This window comes from Rhizoctonia solani, chromosome 5, assembly GCF_016906535.1.
Source record: "Rhizoctonia solani chromosome 5, complete sequence".
NCBI classification, from domain to species: Eukaryota; Fungi; Basidiomycota; class Agaricomycetes; order Cantharellales; family Ceratobasidiaceae; genus Rhizoctonia; species Rhizoctonia solani.
In genome coordinates, this window is record NC_057374.1 from 1,158,251 (window position 1) to 1,183,064 (window position 24,814).

General features: G+C 50.4%; 6 protein-coding genes across 6 annotated transcripts; 4 read left to right on the top strand and 2 right to left on the bottom strand.

Annotated features, from left to right (window-relative positions):
• Positions 1-114: 114 nt before the first annotated feature.
• Positions 115-762, top strand: RhiXN_09180 (rare lipoprotein A-like double-psi beta-barrel protein; the record flags this gene model as incomplete). The annotated part of the gene is made up of 5 exons (XM_043328996.1): positions 115-273; positions 329-445; positions 497-578; positions 634-698; positions 760-762. The coding sequence occupies 5 exons, from the start codon at positions 115-117 to the stop codon at positions 760-762; spliced, it is 426 nt and encodes a 141-aa protein (XP_043180442.1).
• Positions 763-1,249: 487 nt separating this feature from the next.
• RhiXN_09181 (transcription initiation factor TFIID subunit 6) lies at positions 1,250-3,157 on the bottom strand (the record flags this gene model as incomplete). Its single annotated transcript, XM_043328997.1, has 7 exons — positions 1,250-1,504; positions 1,562-1,951; positions 2,000-2,511; positions 2,565-2,727; positions 2,779-2,865; positions 2,922-3,017; positions 3,071-3,157. 7 exons carry the CDS (start codon positions 3,155-3,157, stop codon positions 1,250-1,252), a joined length of 1,590 nt encoding a protein of 529 aa, XP_043180443.1.
• Positions 3,158-3,375: 218 nt separating this feature from the next.
• Positions 3,376-7,099, top strand: RhiXN_09182 (uncharacterized protein; the record flags this gene model as incomplete). Its single annotated transcript, XM_043328998.1, has 10 exons — positions 3,376-3,399; positions 3,456-3,515; positions 3,572-3,610; positions 3,664-4,382; positions 4,430-5,000; positions 5,057-5,101; positions 5,159-5,286; positions 5,980-6,148; positions 6,704-6,855; positions 6,910-7,099. 10 exons carry the CDS (start codon positions 3,376-3,378, stop codon positions 7,097-7,099), a joined length of 2,097 nt encoding a protein of 698 aa, XP_043180444.1.
• A 2,504-nt stretch (positions 7,100-9,603) lies between these two features.
• Positions 9,604-11,129, top strand: RhiXN_09183 (uncharacterized protein; the record flags this gene model as incomplete). The annotated part of the gene is made up of 4 exons (XM_043328999.1): positions 9,604-9,976; positions 10,024-10,381; positions 10,429-11,044; positions 11,094-11,129. 4 exons carry the CDS (start codon positions 9,604-9,606, stop codon positions 11,127-11,129), a joined length of 1,383 nt encoding a protein of 460 aa, XP_043180445.1.
• A 5,709-nt stretch (positions 11,130-16,838) lies between these two features.
• RhiXN_09184 (uncharacterized protein) lies at positions 16,839-22,799 on the top strand (the record flags this gene model as incomplete). The annotated part of the gene is made up of 9 exons (XM_043329000.1): positions 16,839-17,057; positions 17,115-17,194; positions 17,364-17,451; positions 17,939-18,969; positions 19,020-21,913; positions 21,967-22,085; positions 22,138-22,260; positions 22,318-22,524; positions 22,575-22,799. 9 exons carry the CDS (start codon positions 16,839-16,841, stop codon positions 22,797-22,799), a joined length of 4,986 nt encoding a protein of 1,661 aa, XP_043180446.1.
• A 546-nt stretch (positions 22,800-23,345) lies between these two features.
• On the bottom strand, positions 23,346-24,813 carry RhiXN_09185 (glycoside hydrolase family 43 protein; the record flags this gene model as incomplete). Its single annotated transcript, XM_043329001.1, has 9 exons — positions 23,346-23,372; positions 23,422-23,542; positions 23,607-23,755; positions 23,808-23,830; positions 23,891-24,136; positions 24,197-24,478; positions 24,529-24,546; positions 24,604-24,664; positions 24,715-24,813. The coding sequence occupies 9 exons, from the start codon at positions 24,811-24,813 to the stop codon at positions 23,346-23,348; spliced, it is 1,026 nt and encodes a 341-aa protein (XP_043180447.1).
• Position 24,814: the final 1 nt, after the last annotated feature.

The following is a 24,814-nucleotide window of genomic DNA, read 5'->3' on the forward strand; positions in this document are numbered from 1 at the left end:
CCAGACTGCGCAAGCTCATTGAGCACCATAAATGCGGAGGGTGTCCAGAGCACCGAGAGCTATCATCCCCTCCCTCCCTCCTTTCCTTTCCACAAAGTCCGCACAACCGCAACTATGTACTCGCGTACCTTGACTATCTTGACACTCTTTTCTCTCGTGATAATCACGCTCGCATCCCCTGTGCCTGTACGATTGGCCGAAGCCAAGGTCCAAACTCCTGCTGGAGATCTTGAAGTTCGTGGTACTATCGAGGCTCGCGCTAATTCTGGAAAGGTATGCACGTTGATAGACTATCCCCTGAAACTTACGGCTAACTGGATGTTTATAGGGGACATGGTACAATCCTAGCGTTGGGACGGGTGCCTGTGGGTGGAATAACAAAGATAGCGAGCTTGTTGTCGCTCTCGGTCCTTCTAAATACAACAAAGCGAAAAAATGTGGCCAGGTAAGTTAGGAACCATTTTATAGGCCATATCTAACAGTATGATGTACCCAGTCTATCACCGTAAAGTCCGGGAGTAAATCCGTCAAAGTTAAAGTGGTTGATCTCTGCCCAAGTTGCGGTGGGGGTTCACTCGGTCAGTTTCGTAATATTTGAGCTCTCAAGTTCAGTGTTGACATGGATTTTTACAGACTTGTCCCCAGCAGCGTTTAAGAAGTTAGCACCGCTGAGCAAGGGTGTTATTCAGGTCAATTGGGTGAGGAGAAGCGCACCGCCGTACGAATCTTTTGGACTGATGTTGCGCCTTACGTATGCAGTGATTGTGACAAGTTTAACATTTGGATGGGTGGTTCCTTGATGAACCGGTTGATCACAGCTGGCAGGATTGCGCCGTGCGCATAACGTGTTTTATCTATTCAAGGCAGTACCCTTATACAACGACAGCGTTGTTAAATTTCTCCTGGTTTACAGCATGTCGAAAAATAGATGTAATGGTTTATTCTTGATTTATGTGGATGTATTAAGAATTTGTAGCGCTTCCAGAGGCATGATTCTTTCTTTTCTTTTGTCTGTATAGACCGGAACTGAATAATGTAACCTTTGTTCCAATTGAATGCACAAATCGTACTTGGTTTGAATTGCTGACCATTAGGTATGTGTTCCTGAACCCAATGGGGTTGTGAGATATTAGATTCTGTCTTCGGTTTCCTTTGGTCACACCGACAAACGTGTAACCAACTGAGCAACGAAATAAATTTGGGATACTGAATTAAAGAAAACATGATCCATAATGCTACAATCAACCAATCATCTGGTGCTTGCTGTGGCATCAGCCAAGTACTCTGTTTTCGAGGACTCAATGGCTTCCAAGAGCCCACGTGTCCATTGCGCATTACCCGCTTCAACAATAACCCGCATAGTAAAGAGTTGACCGAAATACTCGCTCAATTTATCGAGCAGCGCCCTGTCTTCTTCGGAAGACGGTTCAAGTGGTCGGATCTGTGGCTCGCCCCAGAGCTGGGGGGTTGGGGTGGGAATTGGATGTAGCGCATGTATGGCAACCTAAATGACCACCGTGGTTAGACACTTAGGGCACATCCAAATGATAGTTGAATATACCGTTGCTCCTTGTATCAAATCCTCGACACTTTCAGATCCGACTTCGGACCCAACATCAATCTCGCCTTCAATGGTTTTCAGGGCATGGGCGCCTATAAGCGCTCGTCCTGCGGCAACACGACCCAGAGCAGCAAGGCCTCGTAGAGCTCCTTCTCTGGTCCCACGCTGGCGTCCAGGAGCAGTCGCACCAATAATAAGAGTTTTTAGTACGCGTGCACCCAGGGAAGGATATGTTGGGCCGTGAAGATTTAGAACGTGACTCAGAAGTGAGGCGGCGTGCATGCGAACATGCCGGGGAGGTGGATTGGAGTCAAAGGAAGAGAATGAGGAGCTGGATCCTAAGGATGCAGTTAATAGTATGGATAGAATCGGAGGCATGATTTGATGAAGCTGTAAAAAAGTATTAGAAAGTGGTGAAGCTATTTTTCCAACACTCACATAAGGTTCCACGAATAGAGTTTTATTATCCAACAAGGCTTTTAGTGCATCGAGCATGATATCAAGCTTCGCTCGGTCTAGCTCATCGGACCCAAACATTGCATCGTCGTCGCTGCCATCATCCCCAGTGTGTGTTGCCCCCTCCCCCTTAAGTACTCGGACAACAGTCTCACCAATCCAACGTATTAAGTATGGAAGCAAAGCCTGAAGGCCAGCGTCTGCTCTAAGGCTGCTCAGCGCTGCTGTTCTCTTGCGTTCATTACCACTAATTAGTGCCGATGATAATCGGTCGTGGTAAAGCTGAAGCTCCCGAGGTAGCACGTGCTTGACAAGGGTAGCAGCGGATGTCGAGGCAGCAGTAGTAGAATTTGTCGTCGTGGGTGCAGCGATTCCCTGTTTTCGTGCTCGAGGGGAAGGCGGCCCTTGAGTGGTTGTAGCCGTTTTTGTTTCTGCCGATGTGGTGGGATTCTCAGGCACCAGTGGTTGAATTCCTTCGATTGCGAGCCAATGGGCTACATAACAGGATGTCGAGTGTGATTTAATATCTAATAGAAGTTGTGCTTACCTGTGTAGCGTACAGGGGGAGGAACGGTTATGACTTCCTCCTTCAATGCCTTATCGAAATCAATTTCCTCGTCCTCTAAAAAATAAACTGATTGTGAAAGTGTGTGTTGGGGGACTGCCCGCCTGAAGGTCGGTGTATGTGCGGAGGAGTGGCCATACAAAGGCTACCAAACCCGTTGGTCAAGAGATTCAGGCGTTAATTTGTGGGAGCTCACCTCAATATTCAAAACTCGTAGTGCTTGGTCGATATCTGCCGGCGACATTGTACTTCTCCTGGCATGTCGAGTGAAACGAGCAGCTTCCTTGTGTCTACACGTGTTAGAGATGACCAGAACTCAGACGAAACCAGCGTGCACACCTCGACGACTTGATGGAGGCGATATTCGACATCACTTGCAAGCGCTGCAGCCACACTATCCGGTAAGTTTGCGATGCCCAGGGAGTCTGCAACATCCTAGTACATTATCTGAGTCAATCTGAGTTGCATTGGTAATATGTTTCGCTTACTTTGACTGAGTCTGCTCTGTATAGTCCACCCACGACAGGCGCGCGAGTAGGACGTGCTTTTCCTTTGCTTGTAGATGTCTCCGCCATTGTTCTTGTCGCTATTAGACTGTTCTGATCGTATCCTGTATCACTTCCACGCAATTTTGGTCGAAAATCGTGACCGAATAAGTACTATATAGCAGGCGTGAGGTTGGATGTTTACAAGAGCGGACCAAGCACGTGATTATTGGTGTAACTTTGTAACGAGTGTGATGTTCTCTGATCGAGCCACAACCTGAGTCGACCCAACGCCAAATTTCTCTTTAATGCCAGAAAACAATTCCAAACGAGTAGGCCCATTCACAGTACTGGGTATTCAATAGTCTCATGTGGTATTGGAACTTAGGAATCGGGAACGAAGCATTCCAATGCATGGGTGGAATCATCATTTACGGCCGAACCGCCTGTTAGTCTCAGTATGATATATGTCCATTGATTACTCATCGCTTTTATTCAATCCAGTCTACGACCAAAAGACGGCGTGTAGATAATACAACTCATGTCCGTGAATAGCACCAAGAACTTTAGGAAATAGTCTAATCCTGTCACCAAAGGACACCCCAGTGGCCAGAGTTAAACCCAAGGCGCCCACTTGGGTTGCTTCTGAATTTCAGGCCCAGGCCTCTCCTACCAAGCCTCATGTCCGCCCACCACCACCCCGACCCAAGGACCCTGGCAGCGCCCGAATTGCCACAAATCCCACATTTCAGTTCACCGATCCCAATGTGTCGTTCGATCCCCAGGCCACAAAACAGATCTCAGCCAGGCCGCTTTCCGTACAAGCCATACCACCTTTCTTACCAAAAGGGCTCACGGACAAGTCCATTCATCGAACTCATGACCCGGCCCTATTCCACATTCAAACGCCTATATTTCAGACTAAAATTCAGTCGTCTGCCGCAGTTGGTGATTTGATAGTGCAAAAAGAGGTTATTCCAATGCCCCCTCCGCCGCGTATAGAATCCAAGATAATAACAGTACCGGATACATCTACGTTCGTCGACAGGGAATACGTAGCTTTGACCGACCTGGCCACGCCGCGAGTATTCGAAAACGTGACTGTCACATCGCGTAAAGGTAAGGAATGTATAGTCAGCAACGACGGCAATCCCCCGATATCGGACGTCCCGGCCGTCGAAGAGTCCACGAAAACAGCAGAGGGCGAGACCGAGGCGTTTGGAATGAATGGCTTATCCCTGGTACTGGATCGAGATACAAGCCACGTTGGGAATTCAAACAATTCGGGACGCAAGTTGACCAGCAAGTTTATCAAGTAAGTACGTGATCAGACATTCTTTGAAGCTTCTTACCTTGTGTCAGGGGTGGACTCGCAGCACGTGCATTGATGGTGATCAGCCAACGCGAAAAAGACGATGCGCTATGGCACCACTATCAAACGGCCAAATTAAGCAAGAGCTCTAATGTCAGGGCAGACCTACAGGTGCATGCTGTGAAATTTATGCAGCGAGTCGGGGACTCGCTTCTGTTACGGTGCACACTGCCCCCAGGCGAAACCATCAATGCTACCCGAAGCTTGGTGGTGAGCAGAGACGTGGGCAATACCCTTGTCGAACCTGTCTCCGTATATATCCTACTCTCACAGCCGGGTACGAAGGATCTTCCGGTCGTAGAGCCAAACGCAGTTATCAGGCTTTGGAAGCCATGGATTGAGATTAACCTTGACAGTGTATCACGGGCATTACCGACATTACCTACAAGCCAAGTAGGCGATAAGGAGCAGGAAACCCCAGTAGTCGTGGGTGACGGTACCGACGCGACAAGAGAACGTTCTGTAGACACGCATCGGCATCCAGAACCACCAAGATCGTATGGCGAAATTTCCGCGCCTGATCGTCGCCCCCAAATTGCCTTGTTATGCTCACGCTTCATCGTTGGTTGAGGCTGCTGAATACGATTTAGGTAACCCATGTTTGAATTGCTTTGTAGACTTTGTATAGAGATCTTTATGAATACAACAAGGCTAACGTTTGGGTCAGAGCAGCTACTAGATGGGACCGATTGTTACTTACCTTATCACGAGAAAATCAGGCATTTGCAAGATTTGAACTGTCCGAGGGATCTCGTAGAGGTGTTGCTCAAATGAACACCGTCTCAGGTCGAGATACTGGCGCACCTTGTGACACTCCCCGATTTTCTTTAATTTCAGCCGAACGGCGGTGGGTCCCAGAGGTCCTCTAGGGGTCCATCCTCCAGCGTAGCGGGATTAATGCTCCAGGTGGCGCACCGTTCTATCGGCGAGAGAGAAGACGCAGTTAGGGGTACATAGGTGGGGCTGCAGACCGCAGCCGGCATGCCAGCCCCTCAACGACTCACTAAGTTGATGGGTGAGGTGTCCCAGTTGGGGTTACGCGAGTACAGTCGAGAGCGTGTCGCGGCGTGAGCTCTGCTGCTGAGCATTAATTATAATCAACGCATGCTGAGACCACGAGTTTTACATTGTCGAAACAAGCTTTATGAGAAACCGGTTATGGGAACTCACATTTTCCATGTGCATACACTGTGCTCATCCCAGCCACCATATTCGGGAGCATTAACGCTGGTTAAAGACTCAAGATCGAATTCCACAGGAATTTGCGCGGGATAAGTCTATTTTAATGGGGAACCACTGTCCCTATCAGGCCATGCTAGGCACCTACATGAATCCAGCAAATCATACCAAAACAATCCATGTAGCGCCTAGTGGTTTCCCGCCCCTGCAACAGATATCCACTCGGTTCTTTCCCCCCTGAGGTGCATTGTCGGCTCTTGTATACGGGACGCAATATCCCCTCTATCGCGTCCCCCTGGACACTCTCAGAAATACAAGCCTGCGTAAGTTAACCGTCGCCGCTGACGACCGGGTCCCACAGCCGGACTATATGCACCAAGCTTGTTTCGCGAGAACTGTGGGAAGGCACTTTCCGGCACGTTCGGATGGATCCCCCTGGAACTGCGCGAGCGAAGTCGGGTCTGGCTTTAAAAAAGGACTCGCGTCTTGGGTTGGATAATGCATATGAGACGGTTCGAAGATCTCCCAAGGTAGGTGATGTTAGAGTTGGACCCAAGTGATGGATGGCATCTTTGGTGGAGCGAGATCGGCTCGGTGACTTGGATTGGATAGGATAGTTCCAAGGTTCATCGATAGCTAGTCCGGTAGATCCTGACGGTCTCCCGCGCGCGACGAACTGAGTTGTGTGGATATGAATTTACAGTAGTAGGACAAAAAATTGCCGCCTTTTCCCCTGGATAATACAAGAAGAAATCTGCCCGCCCTGGGTTATTAGAAGACGACTATCTCCCTGAGGGAAAACAGACGATAAATGAAATATAGTGGATCCATACACGGCCCGAGACACTAAAAGCCAAATCCAAGAGAGCGCTCAGATGAGGTATCATTCTAAACCAGACCCGATAAGGCGACATCGTTGAGCAAGAACCAAAGACAATATGTCGAGCGATAGGCATCTGTTGGCCGGTCATCGGAGCACGATATCCATCAGACCAGGTCAAGAAAAGATGACTTTAGCTGTCTAGTCTGTATAGGTACTGAGTTGACCCACACCACCAGGGCGAGCACAACGAACGACCTGGTAGAGGGATGGACATGGCCAGGAACAAGAGACAAAGAGGGAGACCCAAACCCCACCCCAACTTGCACACTTCACCCCCGACCACTCTGGTGCCAAACATGTACACTCCACTACGCGTTCCTCCCCCAATAACGATGATGATAAGAGCCCTGAAGTGTAATCTTGTGCCTAAAACGCGTGTATGGTCGATTGTACATAATATCTCCCCAGCTGGTCTAGGCTGGGAATACGGGCGGAACTTGAACGTTTGGATAATTTTCAGTTCCCAGCTGAGCGGGTTAGGGCTCTCGGCTCCGAGGATGAATGCCGCCGGGATACATGGTTTAGAGCCGCCGGTTTGCGCGAGGAGTGTTTGCTACGAGAGAATGGGCGAATGCCGTCTGAAAACTTTTGGCTGTGAGTTCAGCACTTGATATTTTACTTTTATTTTTATACTTGCTCTTATTTCAATACTTGGTTGTCTTAAATACTGTGTAGGTACGGGGCTTTAGCGTGGGCCGATTGATGATAGAGTAGAGGATCCTGAAAAACAACTAGCTGCTCCTTTTCAGGGGTTGCCACTCCCGCACAACAGTCATATATACAAACACAAATTTCAAGTGACCCGGGGGTTCTTATTGACCAACCAACACCGGCTCAAGTTCGTCTCGGGACTCACCAACGCCGAAAACGCATGACTAGTACTTTGCTTAGCCGGTGGCTATGGGTCCCAGGGGACACCCACTAGGCCATGGAGCAGTACATCCAAGGTACATATACTCGGGCACAAAGGTGAATACATCCGTTTGCGACTCACTCGTCCCCCCCCCCTCCCCTTCTCTTCCCCCGCGCCATCAAGATATACCTAAATTAAGCCAGTTCTAGATATCACATGGCGCTCGAGCGGTCCCTCATTCGGCCGCCTGCGCCAAACCACTTCGGCCGACTCGGTTCGTCAACAAGTATAGTATAGTATAGTTCAGTTTAGTCAAGCACGATCCCTTGTGCGCAGTTCAACATCCACAGCGCCCCTCTTGATGTTCCGACCCCACACGTACACACACGAAAACCAGTCGATGATCATACGCGGGGTAAATTAAGTTCGGGGTGATGACGTCGTAAGAGGGGGGAAGGGGAGGATGGGGAGGAAGGGGCAGAAATCAAGGTCCAGACTGGTCTATCGGACCCGCATAAAAACGTGTGGCTTTCGCTTGCTCGGGCTGAGTTGAGACGAATGTATAGGATGTATGCGGGGGATGGGTGAGAGCGGAAGATTGGTTGTATGCGTGCTGTTCTCGTGGTATCACCCCGTTCCTGTAAGCGATGTATATTGCCTCGGGCTGATTGGGAGAATAACTTATCTGGTACTTGGATGAATAATCGTGGACTGGGAGATCTAGAGCGGAAGATGTGCACGTAGATGTTAGACTTCCTTTCTTATTGTCGTTCCTCTCGACTAATCGTGCTGCTGTCTAGAAATTTAGACAATTCACCGGACCGGATCGTGCAATCATGAGATAATATATCCATCCGTGCCAATAAGCGTTGTATCTGAGCATCTAACTTCAAGAACTTGATGCTAGGATACGCGTTATCTCAGTCGTCATTACATGTGTTGTCCTCGTCATGGTAATATCACGGGTAGGATGTACAAGAACGCACCATACAGAGCGGATCTAACCGAATTGATTTACATTAATCACATATCTCGGACCCCCCCCCCATTATACTACGCGTGCAGGTACTGCCAAAAGAGCTCTCCAGATGATAGTATTCAGCTGAGAACGAAATGACGAAAGCATAGACAGGAACAGTCGAAGCTTGTTCACATGTCGTGTGGGGAAGAAAAAGAAGACTCCAAGGTGGGTCAGGAAAACGAGGATCGGGCAGACGTAATTCGTCTCGCGGGATCGATATCGTTCGGGAACGAGAAACGTGCTACGCCCATGGGGAATGAGTCTTGCGGCTTGTTCAGATCTCGAACATGTGTGGGGAGAAGGTTTGAGGGGTTGGACATGATAAGACATTGTTGGGGTGTCTTTTTTTTATGTCCAGGTAGATAGTGGTATGAGATCATTTCGTGCTTGGTGGCCAGACGAGATCGCACCTCATCGTCGTAGTCAAAATACAAACTAGATGTGATTTGTTGAACATTGACCGGACTGAAAATCTCAGAAGTTACAAAGTGGTTCTGCTGGTCGGATGATGTGGCTAGAGATATGGCGAATCCCCTCGAAACTATGCGGCTAAAACCACGCTGGGTGGGGTTGATTTTTGAGACTGTACAAGATATCTATACAGGGATATTCCGAGATATCCGTATAGACTTTAGTGTGGGGGAACGAGTGACGTCTCACCGATAAGGGGATGGTTCGAGAAAACGAGGGACGAGATGCATACACGTTCCGCGATGGGCGCATACAGGGAACGGGACCGAAGAAACACCGTAGGGGAATCACGTGACTGAGAATGGCAGAGGGCGGAATGGGTGGATGAAAGAGGAGGCAAGATGGATGAGTGTGGGTGGGGGGAATTGGGAGAGGGCCGCGAGGGAGGGGTGCTGGTGGCAAGGAGGATGAGCAGGACATCGGTTGCGGATCTCGGGTGACCGAAAGAGGTAGGGGGAAGCCAGGTAAACGGACGAGTGACGTTTTGGGAAGTGGACCCCCGGACAGTGGGAAATGTGGACATTTGAGGCGAGCGAGGAAGGGAACCTGGCTCATGCACGAGTTGAAGAGTAGATGGGGGGTGAATTGTTTGTAGTGTGATCGAGCGTAGATTACAAGAGCAGGTATTCGGCCGGGGATTTGGGATTTTTTGACGTCGAGTAGTAGGTGCTCCAATTGTGTGAGGGATTGCAGGGACTGACTGGCCGCGCCTGAGGTCGACCACCACCTGGTATATAATATCTCATTGCTCGATCGGATGGGCCAGTCAGCCTCGCACCCGCCTGTGCACACACTCGACCCGCGCACACGCTCACGGGGACCGTCACCAGCGCCACCCGCTGCACGAGAGCCGTCACCGTTACCGTCACCGTCACCGTCACCGCTGCCGACGACTTCGACGATACGGCCGCCTCCGCGCAGACCCACACACGGTCCACGCAAACGATCGCTCGAGCTCCCAGACTTGACTACCAAGCTTGGTCTCACCCCACACGTACGCTCTCCGCCCCAGCAAGCACCGAGCATTCCCATCCCCATCCGAGCACAGCCAAACGACAGAGACAGAGACAGAGACCGCGAACGCATCCACCGCTTCAACAACACCAACGACTCGCTCCTCGACGTCCAAGGTGAGTGATGGACTGCTGATTATGTTATCCTCGCTCACTCTTTCCAGCCATGAACGACGTGCTCCCAGCCCCGCACCACGCGCCGCACCACCCGAGCCCGTCCCACCGCCGCGGAGGATACCATGCGCCCCCATCGTCCCTTGTTGCTCGGGCATCGGCCGCACCCGGCACCCCACCGACCTTGTCCTCGCCCCCCAAGCGCCGGTCGCCAAAGAAGACGGGCGAGCACATCTACTCGACCATTCCCCTCGGTGTCTCCAAGGGCAAGTCACGCGCCGACACACCCGCCCCACCTGCTGCCACCCTCGTCCCCACCCCCCTCGTCTGGCCCCATGACGGCATCCGCGTCGAGGTTGCAGGCACCTTTGACCGCGACTGGCAAGGCCGCCGCACCCTCGTATGGGAGTAAGTGCATACACCATGTCCATTCTACACGCTCTCATTCGCTCCAGCCCCACATCCCATAGCCATGTCACCACCCTCGATCTGCGCCCAGGCACATACCGCCTCAAATTCATCGTCGACGACCAATGGAAGTGCTCAGACAGCCTCCCCACAGCCGTCGACGACGCAGGCAATCTCGTCAACTACATCGAGGTCGCCGAGACAGACGGTGTCCTCGGCTGGGAAAAGGGCCTCACCAGCGCCCCAGGTACGACCGACTTCGCTCGCACCTGGGCCCCGATTGACACGCGCACAGACCATCTTCCTCCCTGGACGTCTGAAATCCCGCCCCTGCTCTCCGATGCTGTTAAAAAGGAGGAAGAATATCTCGCACAGCGCGGCCAGCCCAATGCCCCCTCTCCCCCGCTTATTCCTCACCCCCCAGCCCTCCCCCGTCATCTTGAAAAAGTAATTCTCAACGCCCGCACGACAGGAAACGCATCGGCCGCGAGTGGAGTGGGAAAACCAACAGTTGCATCCATGGGTGGAGTCGGCGCCGCGGGCGGAGCTGATGACAACTCGGTCCTACCCGTACCCAACCACGTTGTACTCAACCATCTCGGTACAAGTGCCATCAAGGGCGGAGTTTTGGCCGTTGGAACCACGACGAGGTATCATCGAAAGGTCAGTTTGCTCTCCCTTTTAGTCTTACGCGTGCTCATCGCGTGTTTAGTATATTACTACGATCTACTACAAACCCGTCTCATGATCCACCTCGACTCAAAAATCCTCCCATCGGTTCCTCTTGCACTTTTATGTAGTAGTATTCGTGTCTGTGTGTATACTAGCCAACTCATCACACCTAGCATCCCCCTCATCTCTTTTTCCCTTCACGGACATGATTTGCCCGTGGGTGTGTCATGGGCCCCTCGTTGCCTATCGCATTCACCGTTTTTTCCCTCTCACTCTGTCCATAGCACTAGACGATCTCTTTTTCCCCATGCGCTCTTGTTGTTTTAGATAGAGGTGTTATTTCATTAGGCTATTGCCGCATTAAACTATCTCACGTCATGCCTAGGCGATTGCCCATTGCCCAAATAGTGGGTGGAGCGTAAGGTGGGGCGCGGGAGATCGGTGATTTGATTGATGCGCTCATGTTCATCAAGACTCTTGAATTACTAGCACGTGATACGGCAGGAACCCTCATTTCATTTTGCGGCCGTATTGTGGTTGGCTGGAACCTCGCAGGGCTGGGTATATGCGTGCCTAAATTGGGCCGCTTTCAAGATCTCGGTTGCGAGGGAGGCGAGAGAGGTGGGGGAGGAGAAGGGGGTAAACGACGTCATGACGTCTGTGGGGGAGTTTTGCGGGCTTCGCAGACCCCTCCTCTTCGTTGGAACGTACGATTGAAATCGGCCCCTCTGCCTCCCTGCCGAACTGACGCGGGACATATGCTTGAGATGCATGTGTAAATAAATGACGATGTCCTTTGTCTTGGGAACTGAATATGACGATAGGTTTGTAATAAACCAACGACTTGCAGAGCTCGGGGACCTGGTCGAGAGCATGTGCTCGACAGGATGTACAAGGCGAGCGGAATTACCGGAATATAAATTAAAACGTTGTACTAGTCTAAAATAATTATGATGATCGATACATTTCCTTGATTATCGACCCGCCTCGGGGCTCTGACCTCGCCCCCCAAGCAGTGACATCCCAGCGCGGAACGGACACGGAATGACTCGAGTCGCATGGCCACACACGGAAACCGCCCGGACTACTTTCTGAGCAGAGCAAACAGCGCGTCCGAACAGAACGCGAGGGGTGTGGTTGTTTGCTTCGAGATGAATCGGGTGAGGGTGGAGGGGAGTTGAGTGGTGGTGGTAGTAGTAGTGGTGGTGGGTGGACGTCATTGCGTACGGCATGACGGTTTGTTTGGCGTAGACTCACTTTTTTGTGGAATCGAGTTCTGTATATGTGTATGTGATCGCGGTTCTTGTAGGCAGTGTGCGTATGTATGGGAGATAGAGATATTATTTAACCGCGTGAGAGTGTGTTGAAGGATGTTCGTGCTGTGATCTACCGTGTAATGAATGTATTCTGTTAACGTTCTGAGAAGCTCCGTAGATGGCGGCGAAATGTGCTCATGCACATAGATGTTATAATCCGATTAGAACCAATCTCACACGACCATGTAGACCGCATATATCTAAGCTAAGATATAGATATAGCTGCATTCTAGACTTCACATACACATTTAAGAGTATGCGTAGCTCGGCGGCACAACATAAATCAGGTCTAGCCGGTGCCTGGTTCTAACTCCACTTGGTTGCAACTGCAAGCTGGATATCGGATTGGGTGCATAAGATCGTACTGGTTCGCTTTAATAACAATCGGTGATATGCATGTGAGCGCGTCATGCACCTTGTGTTTGTTTGCTGGTTTCAAGGGGGAGAGGCAGGCTGGACTTTGAGCGGTGTCTGGAGGACTGAGGGACCATACTTGTGTGTGTTTGGTGTATACCACTTGGGATATACGTGATACACCGTTCACAATAGAGTGCGTTGCGCACACTTGATCATCGGAGCGATTTACAGGCGGCGCTTGGAGGCTACGGTACGAGTGCAGGGGAATACCCTTGTGAAAATGTATGGGATAGGGACACAGTCAACGTAAACCACCCTAATAATAAAAGGTAAGTTCAGTCACCTCCAAATGTTATTTATTGTCTACCAAGCGGCCCGGACATTGTACGTACATCTATGCCTTTTGTCTCATCGCCGGAAATTAGCGGGAGCAATCGCCCAGTCCCTCATGGTCTCTTAAACTAGCCGAAATGACCAAGCGGGATCAAACTTCAGACAATGAAATCATCGTGCTCCTTGACGCAAGTTTGAGAATAGGGGCTTTTCCCACGTTGTGTGCAGGACTGGGAGTATGATGTAAAGGTGGAGGATGAGCGTCTGTTCTATGTCCGGAACTTCTTGCGGTACGCTCGGTTTGAGTTGGTCCGTTCCCTTCCATCTTCAAGTACGCTATAGGGATCCGCCGATCTCACACGACCGCTCTAACCCCTTGCATGTAATTCTACTTTTACAATTTGGGCAAAGAAGGAAGTAGCACCCGCCCTATACAAATGATTTAAGCTTTTATTTTTACCTAGGTGGAGCATTTTCATTGGAGGGAGCTCCACCCTGTCTGCTACGTCCGTTGTTTTCCTTTTTGCCTCGTGGGAGTTCAAGTTCGTCGGTCATACGGACCCCTGGGAGTGCTCTGGCTTCGGGATATGTTGATTCTTCCACTTGGTGAACTTAGTTGTCTAGGCGGTTCGCTCTATAACCTAGGTGACAGTGCGGCAAGGACAACCGCCAGGGGCGATTTATGTAAGCGCCGGTCTATGTTGCGACCCACAAAACCGGAATTAAATAATTTGGTCAACTGCTTCAATTGGGATTGGGCACCTGATTTTGTCCTCTTCGGAGTGACATATACAAAAATTGGAACGATACAGAGAAGATTAGCATGGCCCCTGCACAAGGATGACACGCTAGTTCAGAGTGGACGGTCTACGGACCGCAATATTTATTTTTGTTTTTGGACATTTAGACGCTCTGATTAACGTTCATTACACCATTGATTTTCATAAGCTCTCGTTCATCATGCAAGCCAGATTCATGAAAAGTAACATGCGGCAAGAGACGCCGAGCAGATTCGACAAAAATGCCAGGCACCGTTGAGTAAGCGGCCACGATGTTGAGGGTTTACATAACGATCGTCGTCTGTTCCGGGACACTCTACACGTGTGAGAGATTTTTTATTACAAGGGAAGTCCAAATTGCCCCCCGTCGCAGCTCCAAGTGGATTCGCCATCGTACTCGACTTTTCAACTCACCCGAGTTCAAGTATAAACATTTAGAACCTTGCTCCAGGGGTAAAAGAACCTATGTTCATTTTGGTAATGATCTACAGAACGCAGACGATTACATGCTGGTGCCACACTGCAACCACGGAGCTATTTCATTGGCGAAGAAGTGGGCACGCTAGTTTCCTTTCGAGTTGGTTTTCAATTCATGTTATTTCCTGGAATGCTTAGCACTCGGTCGTGCCGAGTCTTGTGTACTTGGCTCGGATTTGCGCTGAGGCTTGTGTTTAGCGATGCAGCATGGTCACAGCATGTATTTTATTTACAGGAGAGGCAAGGTCCGAATATACTTTGAAATTATTGAACACGCCCAGCTTGATCCTTCCCGGGCCCATAGTTGGTCAGAGCCGGGCCTCAAATATTGGCAGGCCTTGACGTACTGGCCGAATAATAGATTTAGGGCGTAAATCAAAAGTTCTCCCTTTTCACTTTACGCTCAGCTATGAGTGATTCTTGAATTTGTTTTCGTCTATCGTCTCCACTTATGCTAGGGAGTTTATGTTAGCATTCACAACGCTGTAGAATTTCGACGATCGAATTGAGTTAAAGCTGGGCCCTCTTTCCTATATTTTTCTTTTACTTCGGGCAGAAGGACGATGCATATATACACAGAAGATGGCTCCCTGACCTTCGGAATGGTGTTACTGTAAACAAGAGTTGTCTCCGAGCCATGAATGTGTTTGGTCACTTTCTCTAATTCGTGAAGTTTCGTTCCGGTCCATTGCCCGTGACAATAAGATAGAACGGTGGATCAGAAGAGTGAACGAATTTCATGTGCTGTTCTGGAAGCCAGGGCGAACATGGAAGAGAATTACTATTTGTGTGATCCAGGGATGCATGTTGCTTGTCAAAGTTTGACCGAATGTTTTCTTGCGGAGAGAAAGTTGGGCGGAGCTCTGAGCTCGGGGCAAGAGTATGAGAGCGGGGGGTTGGTGGTCACGCTCGGTCCGATTTTACCGAGGCGGGGCCCTGGCCGGAGCTGATAACGAGTTGAGCAGTGGCGTATTTCTATCTCAGTGCGCCCATCGAGCATGTGTGGCGAAAATTCGCTCGAAATTTAACCGGAAACCAAGGGGTTTAAGAGCACATGGCTAACCCAGTCTGATCACCGTGCCGCCCAATCGACACTAAAATGTCAAAATCACATATATTGTCGGATTCCCGGACTCGCCGCCCAGCGATGTCAGCGTACAAAATACTGCTGCTGGTAATTAAACTGGCTTGCACGCGCTATAGGCTGAGTTTCGATTGAAATTATGATCCCCAAATTGCGCAGGTTGAGCGTAATACGATTCAACAACCGACGGGGCGCGATCACGATTCAGATACAGATCGACTATGTGACGCTGGATACAATAGCTCCGTCACACAGCGGAATGGGAAAGTCGAGCAGCGTGTGCGTGTAAAAATAGGGACGTGTCTGATGAACACGGGTTATCAAAAAACCCGATCTTAGGGTGGTTCAGAGAATGTTGCGTGTGAATGACTTGACACATACAGCAGAGCATCCGCCTCCCCCAACCCCCATTTATCATTTAGCTTCCGTTCGTCTTCCGCTGCAAAAAAAAAAAAAAGTGTGGCCAGGGGATTGACCGATTAATCTGGTATTTGTCAGCACCGATTAAACGATCGCCCGGAGTTAGGCCATTTTAGTGATCGGCAGAGGGGTGCTTGTTGGTTGAAATGGAGGAGTAATAACATACGCACAGACAAGAGGAGAAGCTATGGCCCAACATAGTGTTAGAACATCATAAAGGGGGTGGTTACAGGTTTTCTTCGACCTATATGTCGAAGTTTAGGAAGCTGAGCTTGTGATTGGGGAACGGGGAAGCCGGGATTGTATATAACCATCTTCAATTCAGTCAATTCGATCCAAATGACTGAGCAATCATAGAACACGCGGTAGAATAACAAGAACGAGCTGATCAGGGCACAGGAACAGTGCAGTGAAAGGCACGACGTCAAGTGGAACTATGAGAGTTACGATGGAGGATTGGTTAGGGGAATTTTTGGGCGAGTGTTTGGACCTTTTCGTATGAGTCATGCATACATCTGGTGAAAAATGGACCGGGATCCCGGGATTTACACCGAAATTTCTACAGAAGGGGGCGTGCGAACACTAGGGCGGCAGAGTGACGTCGGGGCCTGGCCAGGTGCCCACGTGGGGATCGGGTTCTGTTGTGCTTGCCGATGATCTGACCAAAATAGGGTTGTGACGATTACGTCACAACGGGCGCTTGTCACTCGTAACGCTGCAGGGATGAAAACAAGGTGCAGATTGAATATTGCGCCAACGACCATCCGCCTCGCGGCCTGTCTCTGCGTCGAAAGCATTGTGTTCAACGACAACAAGAATACAAGCTAGAGCATTCGACGCAATTATACCAGCAGTAGTGAGTGATTGGATATTGGTTGCTAGCCCCTGAGCATAAGCGCAGTAATAATTAGCTGAGACACTTGCAGAGCGAGACATTGGCACCGATGAGTAGTATCGAGGCAACCTATGACGTGCGGAATGGAGGAGGAGATAAATACCGAGAAAATGACCAACACACTATGCTACTTCCGCCCTCACCCGCCTTCTCGCGCGCGCGAGCTGAGTCCTTCAGCATTCGGCCAGCACTCGCGGTGCTTCAGAACACCTTTGGGGGACGCAAAAGAGCTACATCAGTATCGGAGAACGCATCTCAGCACTCCAAGACACGTTCTCCAGTCTTTCCTCGCTTTCCTGGATTGGATCCACGTCCCCGTACCACGAGTACCGCTACTGTGATGGTATGTTATTACTTAATTGATAAGCAAACTTACAATAAGCTCTCAAACTATCTGCAGCCTCCTAGTGCGAAGTCCATTCCTCGCTCACAGTGCCGGTTATCGACTCGATGTCCCGAGCTCCTCGTATACCCTCCTTCGTAAGCAATAGTTTATCCCCGCACCTCGCAAGTTCTGATCGCCCTTTGACCGACATTTTACCTGAATCTTTTGTTCTCTCGGGCATTTTCAGTATGATATGGGTGCTGAGTCGTTCAGTCATGACTTGGGGCTGACTCTTGGTTTGAATCCACGATTATCTACTGCTAGCACAAGCACTATACGCGCACAAGAGGAGTCTGCAAATAACTTGCTTGTTCACGGCAATCACGCATGTGTGGATCCTGACAGGGAAACGGTGAGTGCTGTGCTGTTCATTTCGGAGAAATTATTCTGATTGGCTATATGCGCACTGTTATTTTATTTTTTTAACGTTTTTGCTTCGCCGACGTGTCATATAATCGGAAACATCTACCCTGCGGAAACGACTGTGTCATGTCTCGTCGTCTGCCTCATGGTGGCGTCACTTCTTGTTGCCGGCTTATGCTGCCTTGATCATTTCTGATTTCGACTTTTCAACCACATTTGGCTCTCCGATTACCTTTGGCGGCGCTTACTCTGACGTTTTTGGTCGACCAATTTCGTTCTTGCGATGATCAACACTCGGCTCGACACAATTCGTCTACGTTCTGGCCATGCCAATTGCAACCACTCGGGAACAAAATATACTCCTTTTTATTTTTGGTGTTTTGGGTTTCGGTCACCATGCATGCCGACCCTGCGTGGCTGTTTCATCCCGGCTTTGAAATCCGGCGACTTAGCTTCCGTCCCTGGCTGATTCACAGGCGCTCCTACTCGACGATCCAGAAGGTGGCTCGACCAATGCCAGATCAGGCTCAATTTCGTCATCAACACGCGTGGGCGACGGTCTCACGCATCTGATGGAACAGCCAATAATATCGGCACCGAGGGTTGGCGCTGGTACCAGCGGGAATATTGATGGACGAAGTTTGGATACCGACATTGAGAGACACCCTGAGCCGCTTAGTTTAGACTTGTCGTCTCTCACACAGCCGAGCATGCAGTCGGCCAGCACGTTGCATGGCGCGCACGCTGACCCTTCTCACGCTGCACAAGGCGAAAATTTGTATTTGGAAGGAACATCTACGACAGGGGTTACAATTCCCTCTCCCGCAGCCTCCTCTATTTCCTCAGCTGTGGTCTCGCCCACCGGAACGGCCGGTGTTGTTTCACCCACCCACTCTGTTGTATCGCTCGTCCGCGATCACTCGTTCGTTACCGTATCGTCCGCTCGTTCTGCCGTTGCCGTCTCTCCTACTAGGTCGATGATTTTATCTTCTCAGATAGGATCTCTGCCTAGCTCACCAGTTGCTATGTCAACATCTCTTGCCCCCTATAGCTCACCCAACTCCATTTCGCCATCCCACCCAGCTATGATTTCCGTTCCATTCCCTGCATCCGAAGATAACGACTATACGAGCGACGATGGGTCGGCATCCCGCTATCCATACCCTCTTCGCGGCGAAGGTTACTCTTATTCCCGATCAGATGCAGGCGGCTATGACACACCCACGCTTTATACTGGTACCACAGATACATCTCCGAGTTTGAGCGTTACTCGTATCGGAACAAGCGAGCCGCCTCCAGCACTAAGACTTGGACCGGGAATTGGGTTTGCAGGAGTGGGAACATATGCTAGTGGGACAAACGTTCAGACCGGCATACTTTCGCTTGGTGATAACAATGGAGCTGTGGAGGGTGTTGTTGGATCAAGGTCTGGTTTGGGAATGGGTGCGCGGCCTCTAACCACAGATAGCGGCGTGAGTGGAGTTGACAGGGAAAAGGATTACCCCAGGTGAGTCGAACGCGGACGAAGGCACTGGAATTAGGCTGACTTTAGTTTAGGGAGGGAAATGGGGCAATCAGTCCAGTTTCGCACTTGAATGTCTACCAAGAAGGATCAAGTCGCAGTATCTATGCCGAAAGTTCTAGCCCTAGCTTCCGCGCAGAAAGTTCTACAAGCCGTAGCTTCCAGGCAGAGTGCTCCGATCAGAGCGTTCACGCTGAAAGCTCTAGTGTCGCATCGGGTATTCGAGCTCGCGTGACCAGTTTGCGTGCACCACAAGCATTGGCCGCACTCATTCCTGCTTTCATGAAGCGCGCTCGGAGGAAGTCGAGCCGAATGAGAGATGACGGGGTAGCACCAAGACTGAGAGGAAGAACTGCGAGTAATGCCAAGGAGGCCGAGGGATGGGTGGAAGGCGCCGAGAGACCAGGCAGGGTTGGTTCTAGCTGCGCGCTGACCGAGTCGAGTAGTATCCATAGCCCGTATCTCGCCAGCGGCGACGAACACAACATTAGTCCCTCAAGCAGCCACCTTGACCTTCTCTCTCCCGATCCGTTCGCTAGTACAATGGCCCTCAAGGTCGGAGCATGGAGCGAGATGTATGCCGGAAGAACGGATTCTGTTATTTCCTCTTCGTTACCACCCCTCCTGAACTCGGTGGATGATCGACTAAACGTACAAAGCGAATACTCTGGCAGTATATACGGGGACGATGACTCGGAAGAAGAATCTAGTATACGCATATATTCACATAGCCGGGGCCGATCCTTGTCTCAACCCGATGTTTACACCATCCCAATAGAACCACTCCATCAAGCGGCTCCTACACGTCGTATAGGAAGGTCGCTGGATCGTCGTCGAGGACCCGGAAATCGTCGAGGAGCCACTCTCCCTGCTCGCCCCAGCTTACCTTCGCTCTCTACCCTTACTCGGAAGAACGTCATTGTTCCTATACCGCGCTCAGCTGCAGCTGCACGATTTCCTTCAGAGCCGTGGGATGACATTCCAAGCCGTACACTCTATAGCCCTGCTACTCGCGGCCTAGGCTCGTTGATCATCCCTTCTCGCCCATCTCACTCCCCTGTCCGCGGCTCTCCGTTCCCAAGGTCTCCTATGCGGAGCCTGGTAAGGATGGCAAGTGAGAGCTCTATTGCCGAAGATGAAGATGAGGATGAGGGAGATGAAGATGAGAATGAGAATGAGGAAGATGAAGATGAAAACGAAGACGTGGATGAGGGCGAAGAATCCGCCGGTCGGGTTTTATCTGGTAGCGAGGATCAAAAAGTCTGGTGGTCCAGTCCGCCCTCGCGAGTTGGCTCGTCTCGAAAGAGTTCGTTCGTAGGCTCTTATGACGATCCAACTATATCCTTGACAGCTCCAACGGACCCAATTGTTCGCGCCAGCGTGGCGTCGACGATTCAACCCCGGGAGAGCATTGTTTCCCAGGTCAGTGAGGGGTTGTCAGCCTCTGTTCGGGACAGCATGGTTTCATCCACTTCGCACGAGGAGATCGATGTATCGTCCGAATCGTTCTTGCAAACGCTAAACGAGCTCGATACAGCAGTCACGCCCCCGCCTTCGAGTCGTACATCATCCGACCGTAGTATGGACACCACTTCATCCGAGCCCATGTTAAACGAGGCCCCCGCAGGTGTCGGTCCACGCAATCAGATGGGATCAGATGGAATCCAAGGCGGTGCCGAAGGAGATTATCAGAAGCAAGGTGTTAGTTACGAGTGGCAAAGTGGACAGAGCAAGGTTAATTTTGGAGGAAACGAAGGGGACGGTCACTGCCAACAAGCGCCCGAAGATTCGGATTCATCCGAGACTGGCTCCGAGTCCGAGTCTGAATCCGGACAACGACCCTGGCGTGGCCGTGACACCCACCCTGGGCCAAGCTTTCCTACTCACTCTCGCTCTCAATTCATGCCACGTCCACCATCGTCCAACTCTCGCACCATGAACAGAGAAATTGCAACTCCCTACGATAGCTCCGACGATGAAATACCCCTTGCTCAACGTCTGCCTACTGCGCTCAAGGCCCAGAAGTCGATCAGGCTCCAAGATAAAGCGGATCGTGAAGAGCGAAGACAGAGACGACTTGAACGTATGAACAAGCGCGCTGCAGAACGCGCTACAGCCACTGGAGGTGAAGGCGGCGTAGTTGCTGGCGAATTGGCAAAACGCCTCCTGAATGTTCAGGTTGGTGGTGAGCACTCACGCGACCGTGTTCCGCTCCCTTCCCCGCGCTCGCCCAGGCAGATGCAATCCGAAACGAACTTGGGTCCCGGAAGTCTGTTGCCTGCTCCTGGTGTGCGATCGCGTACTACCTCGAATGTTTCCTACGTCAGTCGTTCGAGGACGCATACCCGAAATGGATCCATGGAGCAACAAGCGCCACTTAACCCCCCTCCTGGCCCCACTTCCCTGTCACGCTCCGCGACGTTGTCCAACCGCCGCCCCTCCGCCCCCGATATCGCACCACCTGTGCCAACCTCCAAGGCCGCTCTTTCGCGCAGCGGCACTATATCCAGGCCTAGAGGTTCACAAGACAATCCCCGTGACCATGGAGCCAAGGGCTTGTCACGTAACGGCACTTTGTCTCGGCACCGTGGTGGTAGCAAGACCGATGACGAAGGGGAAAGTTCGCGTGTGGCGCGTTCTCGCTCTATGCGAGACCCATCCAGTGCCCGTCCCCCAATGCCGCCGATGCCTCCTGTGGAAACTCTGCCAGTCCCAGGTCGAAGGCCCTCTCAACCAGAACCTTATGTTCCTCCGGTCGTTGAACAGCGAATTTACATTGGAGACCGCCAGCGGTTCATCGTGGTTGATATTGGAGCGCCCAATACAACGGCTGCGGATGTCCTCGATATGGCCAGGCAACGTGGGGAACTCGACATCGATGAAACTGGGTCATGGCAACTTTGGGAGCAGTCAAATGAATGTGGTATGGGTGAGTCATTCCAATTCACTTCATTCGGACCTAATTGCTGAGTTTAATTTCAGAGCGACCTGTGCGCGATTTTGAGCTCATCACCGACGTGCTTAAAGCTTGGAACCCGGAGAAACGTGTCAACGTGCTCATTATCAGATTTTCGTCTTTTTGTTCGCTCCTAAAACCAGAGGTGAGACTGCTTTCAACTTATGCTATTGCCCGAAGGCTAAACAGCTCTATAGAATATTCCTTCTAGCTCTCCCTTAATGGCTGGCTGGGTGATGTGGATCTCTCGGCCTGGAAAATGGAGTAAGCGGTGGCTCGAGCTCAGGGAGCATGGTCTCTTTGCTTGTAAGAACGAAAAGGTCGGTTTATCTGCTCAATACAACGATACCCAGAATCAAACAAACGTTCTATGATAGGGTAAAGACAGGACACATCTTTGCAGCCTTTCTCATTTCGACGGATACATCGTTACCCACGTACCTCGCGCTCCCAAGCCATACGTCTTTGCTGTCAAGTCGATTGACATAAGTGGCGTATTCGAGAAAGAAGAGGATAGCTCCCACATCTTCTCTTGTGATAAGAATAGTGGAGAACTATGGCTCGCTAGGATCTTGTTGGCTCGAGTGAGTACTCTTAGCGTGTTACATTGACTCTTTCTAACACCAACAATCAGTCTTATATACTTCAGCAAGAACGCACTGTTCTCTTTAGACCTGTCAATGCTGGCACCACCCTTACTTCTTCAAAGTCAATGTTATCACGATCTGGTACCAAGAAAAACAATGTATCATCTAGAGCTGCCGGACCCCAATATCCTCCTCCACTTGTTCAAGATTCCACCCCAAGCCCGTTTGCTCAAGGCTCGCTTCTAGCCAAGGCCGCAGCAAATGGAGTTTGATACTAATGTATCTGGGCACGTTTATGACCATTCCTTTTTATCCTTTTCTTTGTCTCTATTTACCTAGTTACTCCGACTCGTTTGTCTTTCCAATATCGCTCATTCCATCTGTCTCTCCTTGATATATCATTCTTTGGGTCTTCGTTCGTAGGTGTTTGCGTCAGGAGTAGTCCTATCTGTATCTTCCATAGTCATTCGTGTCGAGTCCTTATATATACTAACGATGAATGTTTCCATAATCATCCCTGCTGCATGAGTACTTTAATAATTCCTTGCGTTCTCGGTGGATGATTCGCTGGTTGGTACTAATTGCGTTTCCAACAATAGGCACTTCATCGAACGACACCACTATATCAATGAACAATTTACTTACAGAATGGAAATCGTTTTGGGGTATTATAGCCCAATGATTACTTCTGAATTTCAGTTCGTGGTTTCGTCATGGGACACTGTTCAACATTCGCTATGGCTACTTTGTCCGACTGATGCTCTTCGTTTATCAGATTCAAATATATATACGTATACGAAGTCCCGCGCACATCACGGTTAGAGGCCAGAAAGATTTTGCATTTCCTGAACCAGAATGTCAGCACTTGATTGAGCGAACGCATTCAAAACATACCTTGGTGGTGATCCCAAAAACTGTTCCATGACGAGGGTTCGTTGGAAGAGCGTAGTTTGTCGATTTTTTCCATACACCCGATGTGATGTTTCCAGTCTCGAATGGAACATAGCCACGGGGACTGAGGTGGAGATAGTCTCAACGAAAACACAGACGTATTTTAGTCATTGATAACGTGAACTTACGAAAGATCGTCAATAAACAGATGGTAAACACCTGCATATCGGTTGGAGAGGAAACACGTCGGCCCCTCACTCTGGCCGATTTCAGCATTCCCAATTCCCGTCGTCACGGTCGTCCATTTCCCGAAGAACGATGAGCTCTTTTCTTGTACCTGTCAGGATCTGAATTGAGGGTATGTATCAATAGAAAACTGGACCGTGTACGCACGATATTCCCGACTGCTTTGCTGTAGTTTGCGTCAGATTGATCCTGGCGGCACTAAGAATGTTACCACAAATCGACATACCTGAAGCGGTGCCAGTACTGGTGGCTTGGTCATAAATCGCGCTGGTGTCGATAACAGCCGAGCCGGTATCAATGTAGACTTGCGCAGGGGTAAAAGTTTTGAAGTCAGTGGTATTGGCATACATGATGCGCGAATACGAGGTTCCGGTGTGGTTCGTATCGCTAGCAGCAAAGAGGTTGCTTGCCCAGAATACGATGAAATGGCCCGCTTTGGCATCATAAACAGCTTCTGGAGCCCATGACATTCCTTTTCGCACACCCAAAGTTTAGGCCAGATTATATGCGTCGCCAAACCCCAATGACTTACCCGCAGTGGGAGGCGAGACCTCCACCAAGCGCTGTGCAGACCATGTCTTCAAATCCGGTGACTCCCAAATGGCCAGCGAGCGGCTTCCTTTGCGACCTGCAACATCCCAGCTATTTACGGCTGCGAACCGCAAGTCGGTCGCGATCAGGTAGAATTTGTCGTTTTGGGGAGAACGAATGATGAATGGGTCACGAACCCCCTTTGTGCCGAGCGTAGCATTGAGCACCGCATAGCCGTTGTTGATCACGTTCCAGTGTAGGGGGTCATTCCCTTGACTGACAGCTATTTTGAAAGATCAGTACAAGTTATATATATGCGGTTGGCGTACTCACCGAAATAAATTTGTTCCCCTAGGAATGTAGGTGACATCAGAATAATTGTGGATTAAAGCGGGGCCATGTACACACCGTTTGGTAGATCTTCGCCAGTAAAGTATACAAACCCATACCCCTGGTATTGGGTATTTTGCTAACGGGTCAGTCAGCACACTTCCAGCAGTACACTGCCAACCCACTCACTCTGCTCTGAAGCTCCTGGAACTCAGATGGGATTGTACGAGCAGCAACCAAGAGATTAAGCCCAGCAACAGCCGCTGCGAAAAACTTTGCCACAAACATG